General features: G+C 41.2%; 1 protein-coding gene across 4 annotated transcripts in view; it reads left to right on the forward strand.

Annotated features, from left to right (window-relative positions):
• Positions 1 to 10,284: 10,284 nt before the first annotated feature.
• Positions 10,285 to 19,746, forward strand: part of RGS7 (regulator of G protein signaling 7) — a 442,134-nt gene continuing 432,672 nt past the window's right edge. The window contains exons 1-2 of one of the 4 annotated variants that reach the window (XM_065935654.1): positions 10,285 to 10,518; positions 11,737 to 11,865. In XM_065935654.1, the coding sequence (XP_065791726.1) occupies positions 11,788 to 11,865 (78 nt within the window). In that variant the 5' untranslated portion in view covers positions 10,285 to 10,518; positions 11,737 to 11,787. Of the gene's footprint in view, positions 10,519 to 10,659; positions 10,760 to 11,736; positions 11,866 to 19,746 lie in introns of those variants that run through there. The other 3 variants (XM_065935651.1, XM_065935652.1, XM_065935653.1) reach the window with 3 other exon arrangements.

The following is a 19,746-nucleotide window of genomic DNA, read 5'->3' on the forward strand; positions in this document are numbered from 1 at the left end:
CTTCATAGCTTTGTGCCATTTATAAATTTGGTTAAGTGGGCTTACACTTTTGAGTCATTGCACAAGCCCAATTAGAACAGGGAAATACTAATGTCAAAACTCTGAATCTTCTCCATGAAGTCTTCCTTTCTGGTGTGTCCTGATATGTTGATCAGCTCTTTTTTCTGATTTTATTCAGTCTATTATGAATCCAATGAACTGTTCTTCAAGTCCTTACTTAATCTTCATGTTTACAAAGCTCTCACAAAAGAAACTGTCAAATGCCCTTTTGAATAGTACAGTTTACCTTCATGTAGTCCTCATTTGCCAGTCTAGAGAGCATACCTACAGAGGAAGTGTAGCTGGTCTGCTTGAGGTTGTGGTGGGTGTACACTCATTTGGCCCTTCGTCATTCCTGCTCTTCTCTTCAAATTTTCAAACCCCATCCACTTTCTGATTGCTTAAATCCCAAACGCCCCAGCATGAGCTGTAAGTTCTTCAAAATCTGGCCCCAGTTTATATACCATCTTCATCTCCATCAAAGTCATTCCTTGTATTTGAAAACATCCATATCAAACTTCTTGCTGTTCATCAAACATTTGTCTCTTCTTTATGTAATTCAGCACATGTTATTCCACCCAACTGAAATGCTGCTGTGCTATCCTCCCCTTTGACCCTCCGGAAAATTTCTGTCACTTTTAGAGACTGATAAAATGTCTTTGCCTTTAAATTCTATGATTTCTTACCACTTTGTCAACACATGCATTGAATACATCACATTATAGTGGTCTGCCCATCTCTCTTCTATTGGACTTCGTTTTGGAAAAGGTCTGTTCATCTTCAGAGACTAGCATAATGTCTGGTATGTTGTAAAGGACTTAATAGACATGTGTTGAATTCGACTGTAGAACTTTGATATGGGCAGACTCTAGGTACCAGCTCGTGCATTTTCCCCCTTATTTTGGGCAAACTGGCTCCATTTTACTATCATCTTTCTCCTATCATGCTTTGTAAGTTCCTGAGGATTTCATTTCCAAATCTCTTAGTGCCAGTGACCAGAACTTCTCTGACTCTAGAGATAAATTCCTTAAGACAACTGAGTGCCCCCTTTTTTCTTCCTTTATCCTGGGAAGGGAAGTTGCCTCTTAAAGGCAGTATCACATAATGTAAGAATCATTAGATTTGGAAACTTAAGATTTAAGTCCCGACTCTTACTCTGCTGAGCTGTGTGACCTCGAGGAAGTAAGTTCAAGTAACTGAAGCTCAATTTCTTCATTTGTTTTTTGAGGGTTACCCCTTTCATTAAAAAAATAATTTAAAAAATTTATTTATTTTTGGCTGCGTGGAGTCTTCATTGCTGTGCCGGCTTTTCTCTAGTTGTGGTGAGCGGGGGCTACTCTTCATTGTAATGCATGGGCTTCTCATTGAGGTGGCCCCTCTTTTGTGGAGCACGGGCTCTAGGGTACACAGTCTTTAATAGTTGCCAGACGTGGGCTCAGTAGTTGCAGCTTCAGGCTCAACAGTTTTGGTGCAAGGGCTTAGCTGCTCTGGGGCATGTGGGATTTTCCAGGACTCGAGATTGAACCCGTGTCTCCTGCATTGGCAGGTGGATTCTTCACCACCGAGTCACCAGGGAAGTCCCAATCCCTTCCATTTTTATTATTTTAATATTCTAATATTCTAATCACATCTTCTATCATTTCTAATTTGAAGACTGCTCTTGGCTGAGAATTTGGAAACTACATAGGAAGTGAGTTGCTCTGTGTTTTCCTACCTTCTGAGACCATGACCCCACCTACCCCTGTCCAGCTGCTGGACTCTGCACCCATGCATCCCAATACCAACCCTGCTGACACCTCCAGACCTGGCCTCTTCTGGCCATGCTTAGCCCTCCTTTGGGGGCTCTGCCTTCTATCTCTCATTATACCGTTCTGATCTTGTCATCTGGTTTTTGATACTTTCTGACATCATACCTTGCCTGTTGGATGAACCGTTTCGATTACTGTAGTTACATCTGCCCCTGGTGTCTGACCAACAGAAATGAGGGTCTATTTCTAGGTTTCTGATCTGAGCAATATGACTGCTATCAGATTGTCATTCTAAATACTTTATTTACCTTTCAATAAAAAGATTTTCACAGCAGAAAAAAGCAGATAGTATGAGTTTTGTTTTATTGTTAAGGACACTGAGGCTTAGAATGGTCAAGTCACCCATGTGACCTAGATCTTAAGCAGTGGAGTCAGTTAAAACTCAAGCATTCTTATGCCCTCTCTAGTCCTGTTCCAAAATGCCAAAAGGGCAGGAACAAATTTGCAACACTTTCTGTATTCCTTCCCAAACTTTATACAGCATCTCACTCATAATATGTGGTCAAGTAATTAAAAAGTGTATATAACATTTAAAAATTGTGTCATTTTGAAAGTAATCTATATCAGAATTTAAACATTTTAACAAGAAGGAGGGTTATGATATGATTTCTTTTGTGTGATGATTCCTCCTTATCCTGAGTGAAAGTTATAGGATTTATACTATATTAAGCCATGCTAAGTAGTTCAAAATGGAGTTACAGTGGCCAATGTGCTTTCATATTAGTTGATTTGACATGTCTGCTGTAGGACTGCAAGTGTCTTTGAGTAATAGACTAACAGTGCTAATTTAGATAAGCGATTTACTAGGCAAATTAGGATTTATGTCACTGGAACTGAAGCAGCAACTGATAGAGACAAGATCCCCTGGGATGTAACTGTTATGCCTACTGACAGACACACTTCTTAAAATGAGACCATGGAGCTGAGTAACTGTAAGGCTCTTTGCTGGAGGACACAACTCTGAGCTGGTGAGAGTTGTTCCAGGGATACCGCTGGGGGCTCCCTCAGAGCTTCCGATGACTTTCCACTCATATTTGTCCCTTGCGGTGAGCCTTGCTCCTGAACTTGAGACTCCTCCTGCTCAGGTTTCTCCTTGGGGCATTTCATTATCCCCCTTCCATCTCTCCATGTTGACTAACTCGTGTTGTGCAATTATTCTGTGCCATATACTTAGTGATTTGTGAATTGAACTGGCTACAACTCATATGTCTCTAATTCTGTGATTCTTACCTGGCTTCATGGCTGGACTCTAATAAACAAGGGGAGAGGAGTGTACTCCTGACAAGGACAAATTTTAGTTTAAACTTTATTTTTTTTTTAATGCCAGCCCTCTGACATTGGTATGGGAGTTCTAATTAGCAAGAAGATTCCCACAAAATAGACATAAAGGATGGTAAAAGTGGGGAATAATTCATTAATGAGAGTATTGTGCCATAAATAATCAAGAGTTGACTACAAAGAAGAAAGTATTTCTTAAAAATCTGTTATTTGGGAGAAGATTTCTTAAACTGCTTTGTGTTTTTCACTCTGCCTATATCAATCTCAAATCAATTATCCCTTGAAATGCCAATGTAATATTCTGAGCAGTATAATCCATTTATCATGTCCTCATCTTTATCCTTACCCCTGTGTCACTTACAGTTTCTTCACACAATAAAAGCCTCAAATTAATAAAGTGCTTTCTTCTAGAAATTCAAAATGCTTTCTCCATGTTACTGTTTAATTAATTCTCAAAGCATTTCTCTGTGGAGTGGGAGTGGAGTGGGAAAAGGAAGTATTCTTTCCCTTTATGACACAGGAAACAGGTTTGAAGAGCAAATCATTTCTATATACTGTGAAGTTCAGTTCAGTTGAGTCGCTCAGTTTTGTCTGACTCTTTGCGACCCCATGAATTGCAGCACGCCAGGCCTCCCTGTCCATCACCAACTCCCGGAGTTTACTCAAACTCATGCCCATCGAGTCAGTGATGCCATCCAGCCATCTCATCCTCTGTCATCCCCTTCTCCTCCTGCCCCCAATCCCTCCCAGCATCAGGGTCTTTTCCAATGAGTCGGCTCTTCGCATGAGGTGGCCAAAGTATTGGAGCTTCAGCTTCACCATCAGTCCCTCCAATGAACACCCAGGACTGATCTCCTTTAGGATGGACTGGTTGGGTCTCCTTGCAGTCCAAGGGACTCTCAAGAGTCTTCTCCAACACCATAGTTCAAAAGCATCAATTTTTTGGCACTCAGCTTTCTTCACAGTCCAACTCTCACATCCATACTTGACCACTGGACAAACCATAGCCTTGACCAGACGGACCTTTGTTGGCAAAATAATGTCTCTGCTTTTTAATATGCTATCTAGGTTGGTCATAACTTTCCTTCCAAGGAGTAAGCGTCTTTTAATTTCATGGCTGCAGTCACCATCTGCAGTGATTTTGGAGTCCAAAAAAATAAAGTCTGACACTGACACTGTTTCCACTGTCTCCCCATCTATTTCCCATGAAGTGATATACTGTGAAACTTGATGTTAATTCAGTTTTGTTCAAACTCATAGACCATGGTCTTCTAGAACACCTAATCTTTCAAACAGAATCATGTTCATGAATTTATTTACTCAATAAATCAGGAAATAATTACTGGGTGCTCACTATACATCGAGCTTCCCTGGTAGCTCAGTGGTAAAGAATCTGCCTGCCAAGCAAGATCCCTGGGTTGGGAAGTTCCCCTGCAGAAGGAAATGGCAACGCACTCCAGTGTTCTTGCCTGGGAAATCCCATGGATAGTCCATGGCGTTTCAAAAGACTTGAACAAAACTTAGCAACTAAACACCACCACCACGATATATCAGATCCTGTTCTAGACCCTGGGGATATAATGAACAGGAGAGGAAAAAATGCCTGAACTCACAGAACTTAAATTCTTTCAGAGGGAGAGAGACAACAAACTAGTCAATTTCACTGTATGTTCTCTATGACATGGACAAATGGATATATTATTACACCTAACAATTTAATTTTTTTGAGAAAAATATCTCAAAATATAGGGTACATAAGGGAAAAGATAAGTGATTTTGAAGGATGATATCTGAGAACCACATATTTACACGGTTTTGGAAAGATACAGAAAAACATCCTAGAGTAACCATGTTGTCTTGGTGCTTGCAACATAAAAAGTCATTACATGGGCCAAAAATACAACAAGAACATAATAAAGCCTCATGTTATAAGATCCAGATGGACTTTGAGGGATAATCTAATCTAATTCCCTCAGTATACATATGCAAAGTGTGAGTCCTAGAAATGTTAAGATGATGGACATGATTTTGTTTCCAGTACCCTGTAACAAAAATTATGAATTGCCTAATGAGGCTTAATAATAACGGTAGAAGAAATAGTGAAACATGCTGTTCCTTGAATTCTCCTCCTTGATATTTGCCTTGCAAGGGTAAGTGGTCAGAAGCATTCTTGAGTCATAAATGCACAGAGACAGGTGAGATGAGAGATGAGACAGACAATAGAATGAAAGGCATCTTGGTGGGAAACCCCTGAATATTTTTGAACTCATACTGTTGCTAGAGGCATTTTTGCACATTTTTCCCATAGGACTTTGGAGACACACACAGGCGTATTTGAATCCAATTTCTAACAGAAGGTATATGACCACAGTCAGGTTTCCTAACTTGAACCCATTCCCTTACATAGCTTGTAGGATAAATTTTGTCAGAAATTTAAAAAAATGTTGAGAAGGAATATAGATACAAATGATGTCTATATATAAATATAGATATGGTAGGAATCCAGTAAATTTTAGTCTTATTATAGTAATTTTCCTAATGTGTTTCAGAACTTGTTTGTGCCTTACTGGAAACCCTTCCCCTCTCATCATCTCTACATGGAGATATCCTATCAGTCCTTGAAGAGTTCAGGCTTAATGTCACCCCATTTCCTTCAGTCAGTTCACATACCCTCGATCATCCAGTTTTGCACTTTCACGTAGTTATTGGTTTCAGGGTTTTATCTCCCTAACTTGGATTTCTTGTAGAATAGTGAAAAACACTAGGAAAACTTGGATTTGAACTCCACCAGCCACTCAGTTTGAATTTGAGCAAACTCCAGGAGATAGTGAAGGACATGGAAGCCTGGCATGCTGCAGTCCATGGTGTCACAAAGAGTCGGTCATGACTTACTGACAGAACAACGAACAATAACAAGCCATTCAGGGAAATGGAACCAGTATGAGTATAATGGAATAAGAGGTGTACTAGAGGAACAATAGTTTACACAATTGTGATTGTGTAAAGCTGGGGAAGTTACCTTCTAGAAGGAGCAACTGAAATATCTTGGAAAAGTCATTACCAGACCTCTGAAGCCGTTTTGTGAGTGGGTAAGTTGAAGCTTCCTTGTTGAAGCTTATCCCTTCCCAAGGATATCTGGGAAGCCAGACATAGCCAGGTACTAGAAGGTAACCTGAGGGAGCTGGTAGAAAGTCAGTGGAAAGCTGTGGTCGTTGCATGGCTATTGCTCCTTTAGGTCCACATTCAGGCTCCTGATATGTGCATGGGGTGACTGCTGCTCATAAGGGTTGGGAATTAGGAGTAGCTGAATGTGAAGTGAGAGCACGGACATGCTAGAACTTTCCGGGACTCTGAGTGTGTCACTGCAGTCACACTACAGAGTCCTTCAGAGAAGAATACGTATTATCTCACTCTGTTTTCCTATCTTTGCACAAATTCCTCCTTTGTCAAATTCCACTCACATGCATACAGGGAAGGCAATCCTGAAAAATGTAGTTTTAGCTCAGCAAGCTGGCACAGTATAAATCAACACAGCCACTTATTGGTTATATAGGTTGTATCCAGCAGTTTATTTAAGCTTTCTAATCCTCCCCTTCCCTATTGGTTTATTAATGTAAGAGAGATGACAATTATACCTACCTTCTTATGTGGCGCTAGTGGTAAAGAACCTGCCTGCCAGTGCAGGAAAAGTAAAGAGAGACGGGTTCCATCCCTGGGTTGGGAAGATGCCTGGAGGAGGGCATGGCAATCCACTCCAGTATTCTTTGCCTGGAGAATCCCATGGACAGAGGAGCCTGGCAGGCTACAGTCCATAGGGTCGCACAGAGTTAGACATGACTGAAGCGACTTGAGATGCATGCACGTATGCAGGGTTTTACTAAGGATTAAATGAGATAACCTAAACAATGTATTGCTAAATATAAAAATTACTTATAATATTATTATTATTAGATGTATCAATTCATTTAGTTAGCGTGCATCTACTGTGTGCCAGAAACTGTACTATGCCTGGGATGTTACACAGCATGAGATAAACAGACAGTATCCCACCTATCATGAAGCTGATCAGACACCAATTAGACATTCGAATAGAGATGTTAAGGAGGCAGTTGTCAGACTGGATTTCAGAGCATGAGTCTACATGAAAGGAATACATTTGAGAGTTATTAGTATTTAGGAAGCATTTAAAGGTCTGAGTCTGATTTATCTCACCTAGAGAGTACTCATAAAATGAGACACGTAGAGGCCCAAAGATTGGGATATGAGGCATTCTAAAATTTAAAGGGGAAAAAGATAAAGAGGAACAAGCAATGAGGCTGAGAAACAGCAACCAGTAATGTAGAAAATAAATAAAAAGGGGTTGGGGAAATGAGAGAAACAGGTGAGGGAGATTAAGAGGTACTTACTTTCAGTTTATAGTAGTACGGTGGTTTAGTTGGGTCCAACTCTTGCGATGCCATGGACTGTAGCCTACCAGTCTCCTCTGTCTATGGGATTCTCCAGGCAAGAACACTGGAGTGGGTTGCTATTTCCTTCTCCAGGGGATGTCATGGGTATAAAATGTACAGTGTGGGACATGAAGTCAATAATTGTGTAATATCTTCATATGGTGAGAAATGGTAACTATTCTGACTGTGGTGATCATTTTGAAATGTATAGAAACATTGAATCACTATGTTGCAACAAGAACTATCATAGGCTTGTAGGTCAATTATACCTCAGAAACAAACAAGCACATGAACACAATCAAAGAAAAACAGATCAGATTTGTGATTACCAGATGTTGGGGAGGGGAAAGGGAATCAGACGGAGGTAGCCTAAATGTACAAATTTCAGCCACAAGATAAATAAGTACTAGCAAGGTAATATACAACATGGTAAATATAATTAACATTACTGTACATGGTATATGAAAGTTAAGACAGTAAATCCTAAGAGTTTTCACCACAAGGAAAAAATATTTTTTTTCTTTCCATTTGCATCTATGAGATAATAGATGTTCATTCACTAAATTTATCGTGGTAATCATTTTACGACATATGGAAATAAAATCATTATGGTGTACACCCTTAAACTTATATAGTGCTGTATGTCAAATACGTCTCAATAAAACTAGAAAAAACAAAAAAAGAAATAACAGCCAGTGGTACCCAGATAACCAAATGTAGAAAGTTTTTGAGAAAGTGAGAGGCATAAATTTTAACTTATAAGTTGATTCACATATTGGGAACTGACCATTGATATAGTAACAAGGAGATTATTGTCAGAATAGAATGGGTTCAAGGCAGAATGAGGGAAGAGGATGTTTTTGGTGTAAAAGCAGAAAAATAGGACAGGAGTAAGTGGGAAGTATGACAAGGGAGAGTTTACACATACCTATATCTGTATCTATGTATAGATGTCTTATGTACATTTCTTATGTGAGACAGTCTACATATAGATATTGACATATAATGGGTAGATAGATGGGGTATATTTTATACTCTATGCATACAACTGGTGCATATTTTATACCTCATTCATAAAATATAAAATGTTAGCTCTATTCTGTTAGTTTGCTGACTGATGGGAATGTTCCATCAGTGCTGAGCTTGGGTGAGACCCCCACTATTGGGATAAAAATCTCTATCTTGAGATGTGAGGGAGAATGACTGCTTCTTTCAGACAGTCCTCCTTAACACAGTATTAACCAGAGACATATTAATACATCTTTTGTTACCAGAACTTTATTGACCAGAGATGTATTAATATCACTTAAATAACAAATCTCCAGCCACAGGTGTTAGTTTCTGCAAATATCCTACAGTCAATAATGAGTTAAGAGAAGAATGTTCAAACTGAGTGAATATGCCCAATTATTCTTTTCAAACTTAATTATTCAATTCATGACAACTTCCTGGAATTGACTGAACGAATGGCAAGAGAGAGGGGCTGAAGGGGAAGAGGCAGGTTTTGGCTACAGTAAGAAAGTTAAGGACACATGTAGAGAAGAAGTTGAAAAAGTGGCAATTTTGCTGAAAAAGATCACAATTTCCAGAGCACACCATGGAAAGATTTTGGGAACTGGGGAAGAGAGGGAGATGGTCAGACTAGGGTGTGTGTAACATAGTTTGGGCTAGGAATCTCTGCCCTGTATTATTCAGAATAGAGGGTAGGCTGAAAAAATACATGTTCCCTGGTTAAAACCTGACAGGAGCCAGGTGGGACTGAGGAAATGCACTTGAGGACACCGCCCTGGGTTTATTTTGACGGGTTCTCCTGACCAGCTGTAAGTTCCATTCTTATCTAGGATGTTAGGAAGAGGCTAGCTTATTTTCTGTTTCTCCCCCACACCTGGCCCAGCTGTGGAAGGAAAACTTCAGATATTTTTAACTTCACGACCCTGCCCCTGAAAGCAAGACACACAACTTTCTTTACTATAATTGGGACAAAAGTGATTTTTCTTCTTAATGTCACTCTAATCCTTACAGAAGAACTAGTGACCGCAACCTGAAGAATAATTATGGGGAAATCATCACCCCGTCCTCATTCTTTGAAAACTGCTGGAGGGTGAGAGTTTAGTCGGTGACAGGTCCTCTGAGCATCTCCTGTCTAAAAGAGAAACCAGATATTGCGACTATACCTTCATTGTAACAGGTGGCAAAATGTGCGCTTCGAGTTGGCCGTCTCCGAATCGTTTCGCATTTCTCTAACTTAGGAGGAAGCTGTGAAATTTGCAGGCAAACGGGCTGAATGACTCATTTGATCCTGGACATTTCCTTCACTCCTAGGATGTCTCAATATCCCTCCACTCCCGTTTTTAAAGCATAACGACAGTCATCTGCTACCCTCGCACTCTCAGCGCAATCACCGGGCACGTGACCGAACCGGCCCGCCGCAAGGGGCTACCTCCGTTCCTGCAGGCCTCCATCCATCCATCCGCCCACCCACCCATCGCCCTTTCTGTTCTCCGCCTTAACACTCCCATCTCCAGGCCTTCAGCGGCGCGCACACCGGCGAGCCGGGTGTGCAAGGGTTGCACGCGCTTGGGGGCAGGGCGGCCGCTGCCTCGGCCCGAGACGGTGGGGCGGCAGAGGAGACGGGGCAGCGAGGCCGCGCGGAGCCGAGCGCCCCCAGCCCCGCCCGGCTCCCCTCCCCGAGCCGGCACCTAGGGACGCCGGGTCCCACGTGACAGTCCCCTCCTCCCTCCCCAGTCGCGCGCACGGGCCGGGCGTCTCGGTCCCGCGCGCGCTCGTGGTCCCGGAGCCCGGGAGCCAAGCGAAGGAGGGAGCGGTGGAGCGCGGGCCGTCAGAGCCCTGTGCCCGCGCGGAGGTGATGAAGCTGGCCGCGCGCTGACACCGCCGCACCCAGCCGCCGGGAAGCAGGCGCCTCGGGCCGCGACCTTGAGGAGGAGGTACGGGGCTGGGCGCGGGGCTGGGGGTGGGCTGGGGTGGGGGCGGAGGTCGGAGGCGGTGCCCCGGAGCCCCGCGCCCGGGTCCGCGCGGCTGACACCGCCGCCGGCCCGGCTCCAGTGCGCGGCTCGGGCTCGCCTGCCATTTGCTGCCGCCGCAGGCGAGCCGGGCTTGCTTGTTTTCCCCTCTCTCCGCCTGGTCGCTCCGCGGCTTCCGCAGTTGGCGCTGCTCGCGGTGACCCAGGTAATTGCCTGAAGGGCCGACCTCCCACCTGGTCCTGTGGCCAGGACACCTTCTCTGCCTGCTGGCCGGGGTTGGGCAGGGTTACGCCGCGACTTCCGAAGCCGAGTTGGGCCGAGGGGAGAGGAAGCGGTGGCCGGGCGGTGCAGGCAGGTGAAAGTCGAGGAAGCTGCCTTGACTCTGTGCGGGAGACCTAGGGGAATGAAGAGGAAACACATGACTGGAGAATGGCTCGGGAATGGGCCTCGGATGCGCTTGCATGCGGGGAAACTAGACCGACACCTGGGAGAAACTGCTGCTACCGGGTGTTGCCCTTTTAGCCATTCGGGGAGGGAGGGGGAAACACCATCCGGTGGAGATGCAAGTATTGGGAGAGAAGAGAACTCTGGAGGATGGAAATGGTAACCGTGATTTTTCTTTTTTTCCCCAGTGAGCCTCAAACACTTTTAAAAAATGAGTATCCAGAAAATCAAGTCAATTAAAACCCTAGTCAAATGACAATTTTAACTAAAAGATTGTCATTTCTTACAATTTCCTGGAAATACTGTAGGTGTAAATTTTTTTTTTTTTTTTTTTTGAATCTATTTCTGTGCTACTTTCTACAAGCCAGCCCCAGCATGCAAGCATGCTCCAATGTTGGATGGGGGAGATGAATCCAGAGTCAACCTTCTTGGATAGTTAGGAAGTTTGGGATGGTCATGTACACACTGCTGTATTTAAAATGGATAACCAACAAGGACCTACTGTATAGCACATGGAACTCTGCTCAATGTTATGTGCCTGCCTGGGTGGGAGGGGTACTTGGGGGAGAATGGATACACGTATATATATGACTGAACAGCTTCACTGTTCACTTGTAAGTACCACAACATGGTTAGTCCACTGTACTCCCATACAAAGTAAAAAGTTTGGGAAAATAAGAGTCAGGCTTCTTAAGTACTACCATTAAGAACTCACTGAAGTCTCTCTATCTCTTGCAGGGTAGACTGATAATTCCTGTATCTGAGAGTGGACCACGGGTGTGTGGTGACATGGCCCAGGGGAATAATTATGGACAGACCAGCAATGGGGTGGCAGATGAATCACCCAACATGCTGGTGTACAGAAAGGTAAGGATTTCTTCATTTTCCTGGAAAAAGGGAAACTTCTGGCTTCTTTGAGTTTTTCTTTTCCCCCTCAGATCAGAGTATCTATCAATTTTGTGACCTTAGGGATTCTCCAAATCCCCAATGACTGCACACTATACTTGAGGATGAGTTGACATTCTCAAGTAAAGCATATGTGTAGAGACATAGCGAAGTAAATGAGGCTACTGATACTACGTTCTCACACTTTCCCTGTGGATCCTACATGGATGAAGCTGCAGTCAGCAGCAGCAGCAGCAAATTTGGACATCCCGAATATTTTGTTTGTTACATACAGGATTTTATAGCATCTGTAATAGTTTTTAAAAGCTTTTTCTAATACTCCTCCTAAGCGTTTAGGTTGTAATGGTCATACAGATGTGTAACATTTTAGAAATAAATGAAGACTACATTGCATTCCTGGGGCAAGAGTGAATGTGGCTATGTATGTATGGGTTGTTTAATAATTTTGCTTCTAACTAAATAATTCCGTTTTTTTTTTTTTTTTAATCTTAGCTTAAGATATTTTTTACTTTGTGTTATTTTTATAATTTTACTTATGGGTATTTATGTTCTCGTGCCATATGCCCATTAAATAAATCTCTGTATTTTAGAAGTTTTTTTTTTCTCCAAACTGATCTGACAGCTTTATGCATTTTATAACAATGCTGTCAACACCAAACTTCTAGATATTGAGCCACCATAATAAAGGTGTATTTGGATATTGTATGTGCTTCAGAATGGTTGCTTAGGTAAATTCTTTTTGGTTAGAGTCAACAATCTTACTAAAATCAAGGAAGCAGCATTCTTCATTTAAATTCTGGTACAGAAGTTACTGCATTTTCTGGGGGATTATTTTTCTTTAGCATATTATCTGTAGTGCTTATTGGGGTAGGATTTCTTTACTTAACACTAGCAGTGGTAAAAAGGAAATTAGGCCTGGAAACCAAGAGAACTGTTAAAGATTTTAATTAGTGTGAGCCCATTGAAGAGTCTAGGATGAGTTTGCTAGGAGATCAGAACTGGTTATGGAGAAGGATGAAACGCTTTCCACCTTGACCTGTACTAAATGCAAACTTTCCTTCAGTGTGGCCCAGTGTCATTAAGAGGTGCTGATGATACGTGTTTGCGGAAGTCTTGTTACTGTTTCGATGTGAATATGCATGGATATGCTGGCGGTGCTAGCCTTGTAGACTATAGTATGTTGTGTACCTGTGAATGCAGGTGTGTGTGTGTGTGTGTGTATGTGACAGCACAGTAAAACTTTTTCTTCACAGGGAAAAAAAAAGCCTATTTAAGTCTCAAAGCATCCTGACTGGATAAATCAAGGAAATAACCCACTTGAGCTTAAATTATTACTACTCTGTTCCTATGCTGATTGAAATTATTGGATATTTGCCCATTCTATATAGATTCAGTTAGGAGAAGACCTATTTTGGGGCAAGTTATGTGTTTTTAAAGAAGTTGTAATATTCCTTATTTTTTGTATGACTTTGAATATGGTAATGTGAAAGATATGAGAATTGTAGATACTGTCTTTTAGGTTTGTGCAGTGTTGAGAGTTGGACTTTTGTAAAATTATCAAGTTAGCTATTTTTGTTAGGTCAAACGTTGTATTCTCCATTTTCCTATAAATGATCCGAGGCTAAATTGATTGGACACCTAACAGTTAATCTTGATTAGAAATAAACTTAATATGACATCAATCCGTGTGTCTCATTTAGTCAATATCATGAGAATAAGTGAAAACTGAGGCTAGGAGTTTTATAGATAGTTATTGGATTATTTAGTGTACCTAAGGTTCATACTGCTAATTTTGAAACACTAAGTTGTTGTTTAGTATCAAATTGTCATTTTGGTTACTTAAAAATGAACAGGCTATTATAGCTTCATAGCCTTGGGAGAGAATGTAATTCTTTCTCATTCTTTTAAGCCTTGCTGTTCTGTTGGGTAAGCTTGGAACTGCTTGTGCTACTTTTGCCCTCCTTTGTTTAGGGTAGTGACACATATAATTAATTTCTAGAAAAGATTTCCCTGAGAAATCCTTGTTAGAAAAATGTAACTCCAGTAAATTTTATTCATAATGCTTAATTATGGATTGCTTGTCTATCCTTTTATTCTCTGAATGTATATTTTTTGTTTTTGTTTGTGACACAAAAAATAATATTAATACATAAATACAAGATAATTTATATAAAGAAGCACAGTGTTCTTGGTTATCATTTGCTGGTTACCAAGTCACATGGTCTGTCTCTGTAGGCAGATACACATCATGACATCATGTGACCATTTTACTTCTGTTTTTTTGTATCTTATATGGGTTTGACATTTAATATCTTCTCGGTAGAGACAAAATTTTAATGTGAAGAATAGCAGAGTAGTTGGAGGAGGGTTATAGGTTAACTTCATATATAAAGAATAAGTGACATGTTACAAATGCTTAATCAAAGATAAGGAAAGAATTTCAACCTCACAGTGCCTTGCTTAGTATCAGTGGGGAGAATGCTTGGAGAAATTGTTGTTTTATTGATTTATGCCAATTTTCCACTTCTGGTTAATTGTGGAAACATAGCTTTTAAAGTGGGCTCTGAACTAGAAATGTTCATGGTATTCTCACTATTTCCCCTCCCTGCAAGCCACCCAGGATTCAGATGGCTTATACCTACCAAAGATATGCATGTGCTAATTCCATGTTCTCTCGGTAAGTTATACATGAGGTTTAGGAACGTTCTTGTGTGGGACAGGAAACAGTGAATGGTTGTCAAAGTGGAATACACAGAAAAGAGTTGGGGTTTGTGAATTTCTTGTGTTGTTCTGATGCCACTCCCTTATGATTGCCCTCACATGGATTTTTGTGATTCCTGCAAATAATGGGAAAATTCCAGGAATCTTTTTTCCATGGAGAATTCCTTTGAGATATTATGGGGAAAATGTCCAGTGGGTAGAACTATGATCTTCCAGGTAGAGTGAGTGCTACCAATGTAAAAGCTACAGGCATTACTAACACTGTTACTGACCAGGGTTCCTGAACTTCTTAATGAATAGAAATTGATAAGATTCCAGATGAGAAATTCAGGGAAGGTTTTATTGGCTTTAAGACTTTATTGCTTACTCCCGAGGCAGAGCAAGGTGGCCCATTAAATGGGGTGAGGGTAAGGATGAATGTGTGGTTTGGACTGGAGCGATGCCTTGGGTGGTCTGCCAGCCCCCTTGGTGGGACTGTGTGCAGGGATCATGCTCAGTACCCAGGATGCCTCAGAAGTGGCAGCTGGGTTTTTGGTCTTTTTGTATCTTGTTCATAATTTGCCCGACTGCATATGTACGCAGTTATTTTTAGTGTCTTACAGTTTCTTTATATTCTGTTGCTTGAGATGAGCAGATGAGGACATGTTCGTCCAGGTGCAGGCATTGCAGCAAAGGGTCCCAGGTCTCAGGCCCAGCCTGTCTCAACACTGCTTCATGATCGGGGTTGGTACCTGCAAATCAGTCTCAGATATTTGTTGGTACCTTTTTGACTTAATGTGAGGACTTTCTGTAGGCTTCGTTTGATAGCAGAGGTACATTTAAAAAAATCCATATGGACAAAATATTATCCTTACCAATTTTTCAATTTATAATGTTGCTTTTTTCCACAAGCAAGTGATGAAACTAGAGTAGTTATATCATTTCATATATCTGAAAACATTCAAAAATGTATAAAATATGAGGCTTAACCACTTTTAGTAGTGGGGCTTCCTAAGTTCCCTTCAGTAGGCGTTAACTAGAATGGAATAGAAATAAATCAACTTCCCAAAGAAGAGACCCACCTAGCTCCAACTCACCCTGGACTCAGACTAGCTTCTTAAAATGTTTGTAGAGGTGACAACTCACGTGTCAAACACTGCTCTCTTTCTTGGTCTTCTCATTCCCTGGCTGTGAAGGACTGCTGAGCTAGGACCTAAGATTATAGGGAGACACATTCTAAGTTTGGTGTCTGGCCAGCCTGCTGCCCACTAGACAGCATACATCATTTTTCGTCCAGAAGCTGACATTCCTGCATTTGAAAAACAAAATATCTAGGGCACCTTGTGGGCCAGTATTTCAAATTGGCTGGCATGCTGGCTTCATACTAGCAAGAATGTTCTGAATGACCAATAATTTCTGGTATTATTGCAACAACCATTTATGCTCCAGCTGTCAGAAGAGAAAAGGAAAATATTTTTCTCATTCACTGTTTTAGTGGAATGAACACATCTTTTGGAAATAGCAAAACTATAAAGTTCACTATGCCTGTCCCCCCTGCAAGCACCCTGACCCATTCTCTCTTCCCCTCCTCTCTCTTCATTGTCCATCTAGTCACTCTCTTTCCATTTGATTCTTCCTTTTAATTTTTCTTTTCAAGAAAGACCTAAGGGTGAAGATATCATTTTCCCTAAGATGCTGCTTTTTTTAATTGTGAAACAGAAAATTACGTTTTGGAGGTGAGAGCAGGTACCAGCCTTGTTTTGAGTACCTCTTGGGCATAGACACGCAGATGGGTGCTTTTAAACTTGGTATCATATTGTGGTTGTGGCAAAGGGTTAGTCTTGAAGGACTCAGTTTAGTTCAGTCGCTCAGTCGTGTCTGACTCTTTGTGACCTTGTGGACTGCAGCACGCTAGGCTTTCCTGTCCATCACCAACTTCCAGGGCTTGCTCAAACGCATGTGCATTGAGTTGGTGATACCATCCAACTATCTCATCCTCTTTTGTCCTTTTCTCCTGCCTTCAATCTTTCCCAGCATCAGGGTCTTTTCCAATGAGTCCATTTTTAGCATCAGGTGGCCAAAGTACTGCAGCTTCAGCTTCAGCATCAGTCCTACCAATGAATATTCAGGATTGATCTCTTTTAGGATTGCCTGTTTGATCTCCTTGCAGTCCAAGGGACTCTCAAGAGTCTTCTCCAACACCACAGTTCAAAACCATCAATTCCTCGGTGCTCAGCTTGCTTTATAGTCCAACTCCACATCCATACATGACTGTTGGAAAAACCATAGGTTTGATTAGATGGACCTTTGTCAGCTGTGTCTCTGTTTTTAATATGCTGTCTAGATTGGTTATAATTTTTCTTCCAAGGAGCAAGCGTTTTATAGTTTCATGGCTGCAGTCACCATCCACAGTGATTTTGGAGTCCAAGAAAATAAAGTCTGTCACTGTTTCCATTGTTTCCCCATCTATTTGCCATGAAGTAATGGGACTAGATGCCATGATCTTCTTTTTTTTGAATACTGAGTTTTAAGCCAGCTTTTTCACTCTACTCTTTCACTTTCATCAGGAGGCTCTTTAGTTCCTCTTCGCTTTCTGCCATAAGGGTGGTGTCATCTGCATATCTGAGGTTATATTGATATTTCTCCCTGAAATCTTGATTCCAGCTTGTGATTTATCCAGCCTGACTTTTCACATGATATATTCTTCATATAGGTTAAATAAGCAGGGTGACAATATACAGCCTTGATGTACACCTTTCCCAATTTTGAACCAGTCTTTCAGTCTGTGTCTGTTTCTAGCTGTTGCTTCTTGACCTACATATAGGTTTCTCAGGAGGCAGGTAAGGTGGTCTGGTATTCCTATCTCTTTTAAGAATTTTCCACAGTTTTTTGTGATCCACATAGTCAAAGGCATTAGCGTAGTCAATGAAGCAGGAGTAGATATTTTTCTGGAATTCTGTTGCTTTTTCTGTGATCCAACAGAGATTGGCAATTTGATCACTGGTTCTTCTGCCTTTCCTAAATCCAGATTGAACATCTGGAAGTTCTCCCTTCACATACTGTTGAAGCCTAGCTTGGAGAATTTTGAGCATTACTTTGCTAGCGTGTGAGGCGAGTACAATTGTGCAGTAGTTTGAACATTCTTTGGCATTGCCATTCTTTGGGATTGGAACAAAAACTGACCTTTTCCAGTCCTGTGTCCCCTGCTGAGTTTTCCAAATTTGCTGGCATATTGAGTGCAGCACTTTCACAGCATCATCTTTTAGAATTTGAAATAGCTCAGCTGGAATTCCATCACCTCCACTAACTTTGTAGTGATGCTTTATTGAAGGACGAAGATGGCTCTATTTTTGGAGAGTAAGATGGGACAATTGGCCTTTCTTACATCAAAGGTGTAGGGGATCTCTCAGCCCAGTCAGAATATCACCTCTGCTGATTGCTTTGACCTAGACATAACCTTGGAAAGCTTTTGCTGTGGTCAGTCTGTTCTGTGAAAACAGATATATCTGCACGAGAGGGGAGTGACTTGTTTTCTTCTTTGGAAAAGAGTGAGTTACAGACATCACTAGTTTCTTAGTGGCGAGTTAGCTGACATTTTCATTTTTCAGCATTAACTCAGTGCGTTTGTCTTTTCAGGATTGTCCAGTCTGGTCAACCTTGAAGGTGTCACATTGCTCCTTCCTCAAGCTCTTTTGTGAAAAATAGCCTTTGACATTTTTGCACCTTCGTTACTTTGATCTCTCTGTGTATAGGGTGCTGCTGCATGTAGTGCAGAATATTTATAGGTGATAAAAAGAGAAAGGCCTGTTAGAAAAGAAAGGGATGTCTGCAAATGGATAATCCCAAAAGGCATTTAGATCCTCAGATTTCTAAACTAGGGGCTCAGATGGAAGGCAGGCATCTATGCCATTTCTAAAAAATTCCAGAATGAAGTGTCTTCTGTATATATATGATTTGAAAGCTCCTTCCTAGACTAAAGGATGTGTCTACTATAAATATGAGTTTAATCTGTTTGAATCAGATACAGACCTATTTTTTCCCTCAGTGACACTAATATGCCCTGAGATAGAATAGAACTATCATCTGTGATACTTCTGAGAAGTAGACAAAGACGTTTTATGAGTAATAATTTAATAATGAATTTTGGATAATAATTAACATGAGCTTGGAGCAAGGAAGCCTTCCATTGAGCTTTTTCCTCACCAATTGTTGCCTGTCAGTGCTATTTGTGGGATTAAGATAAGGATTTGTGGCTTGAATTTTATTTCCTTCCTTTCTCACTTCCAGCCTAACTGAAATCTTAATTGATCACAGTAAAGTGCAGATGCAGAAAGGAGAAAGTATGTAGGGGTTTTTAATGCCTTATAATAGCCTTTGTGACTTTGTTGAGTGATGGAAGCAGGGTATATTTAGGTAGTATGGTTGATGGAATGGGATCACTGCAGAGAATATGAAAATATTTTGGATTTGGATATTTAGTGACTTAATGAATGTTAAGTCTCCTTGAAAATGATATTGCAGCACAAGTAATTGGCCCTTGCTCGCTCTCTCTCCCTGTGCAAAGGAGGCATTTGAATGTCAGTGTTATGGAGGCTTCTATCTTACAAAATATCAATCTAATTATAAAATAATTGTAAATGTTAAAGTGGGTACGCAGCTCCTCAGGGAAAAAAAGACCCACTTCTCTGACATTTGCCCAAGGCAATATGAAAATTTAACTTACCCTCCTTTTAATTCCCTTTGTCTTGTGTCTAATTCAATTAACAAAGGTCTCAGGACATTGGAACTCTAATAGACAATCATGAACTTGATTCCAGTTCCATTAAAAGTGCTGCTTGGCCTAGGCTAGGAAGAATTTTGGCTGAGGGGCCTATCCGGGGAAATAAGTTGTTGTTCTGTCTTCTGGAAAAATATATAAGAAAATGGGAGCTTTGTGATGTTAGCTGGGTTCTTAACAGTAGTCTAGGAGCCTTCTTATTTTAGGTCCTTTCTGATGATTAGCACCTAAAATTCTCTTTAGGAGTCAGTGTGCTGAAGTAGAAGCATGTGCGCTGCAACTGAGTGGTTTTGGTTTTAAATCATGATTGCGCTTGTTTAGCTCTGCAGCTGTGGGTTAGCAGCCTAACTCCCTGCATTTCAGTT

This window comes from Muntiacus reevesi, chromosome 5 (assembly GCF_963930625.1).
Source record: "Muntiacus reevesi chromosome 5, mMunRee1.1, whole genome shotgun sequence".
Taxonomy (NCBI): Eukaryota; Metazoa; Chordata; class Mammalia; order Artiodactyla; family Cervidae; genus Muntiacus; species Muntiacus reevesi.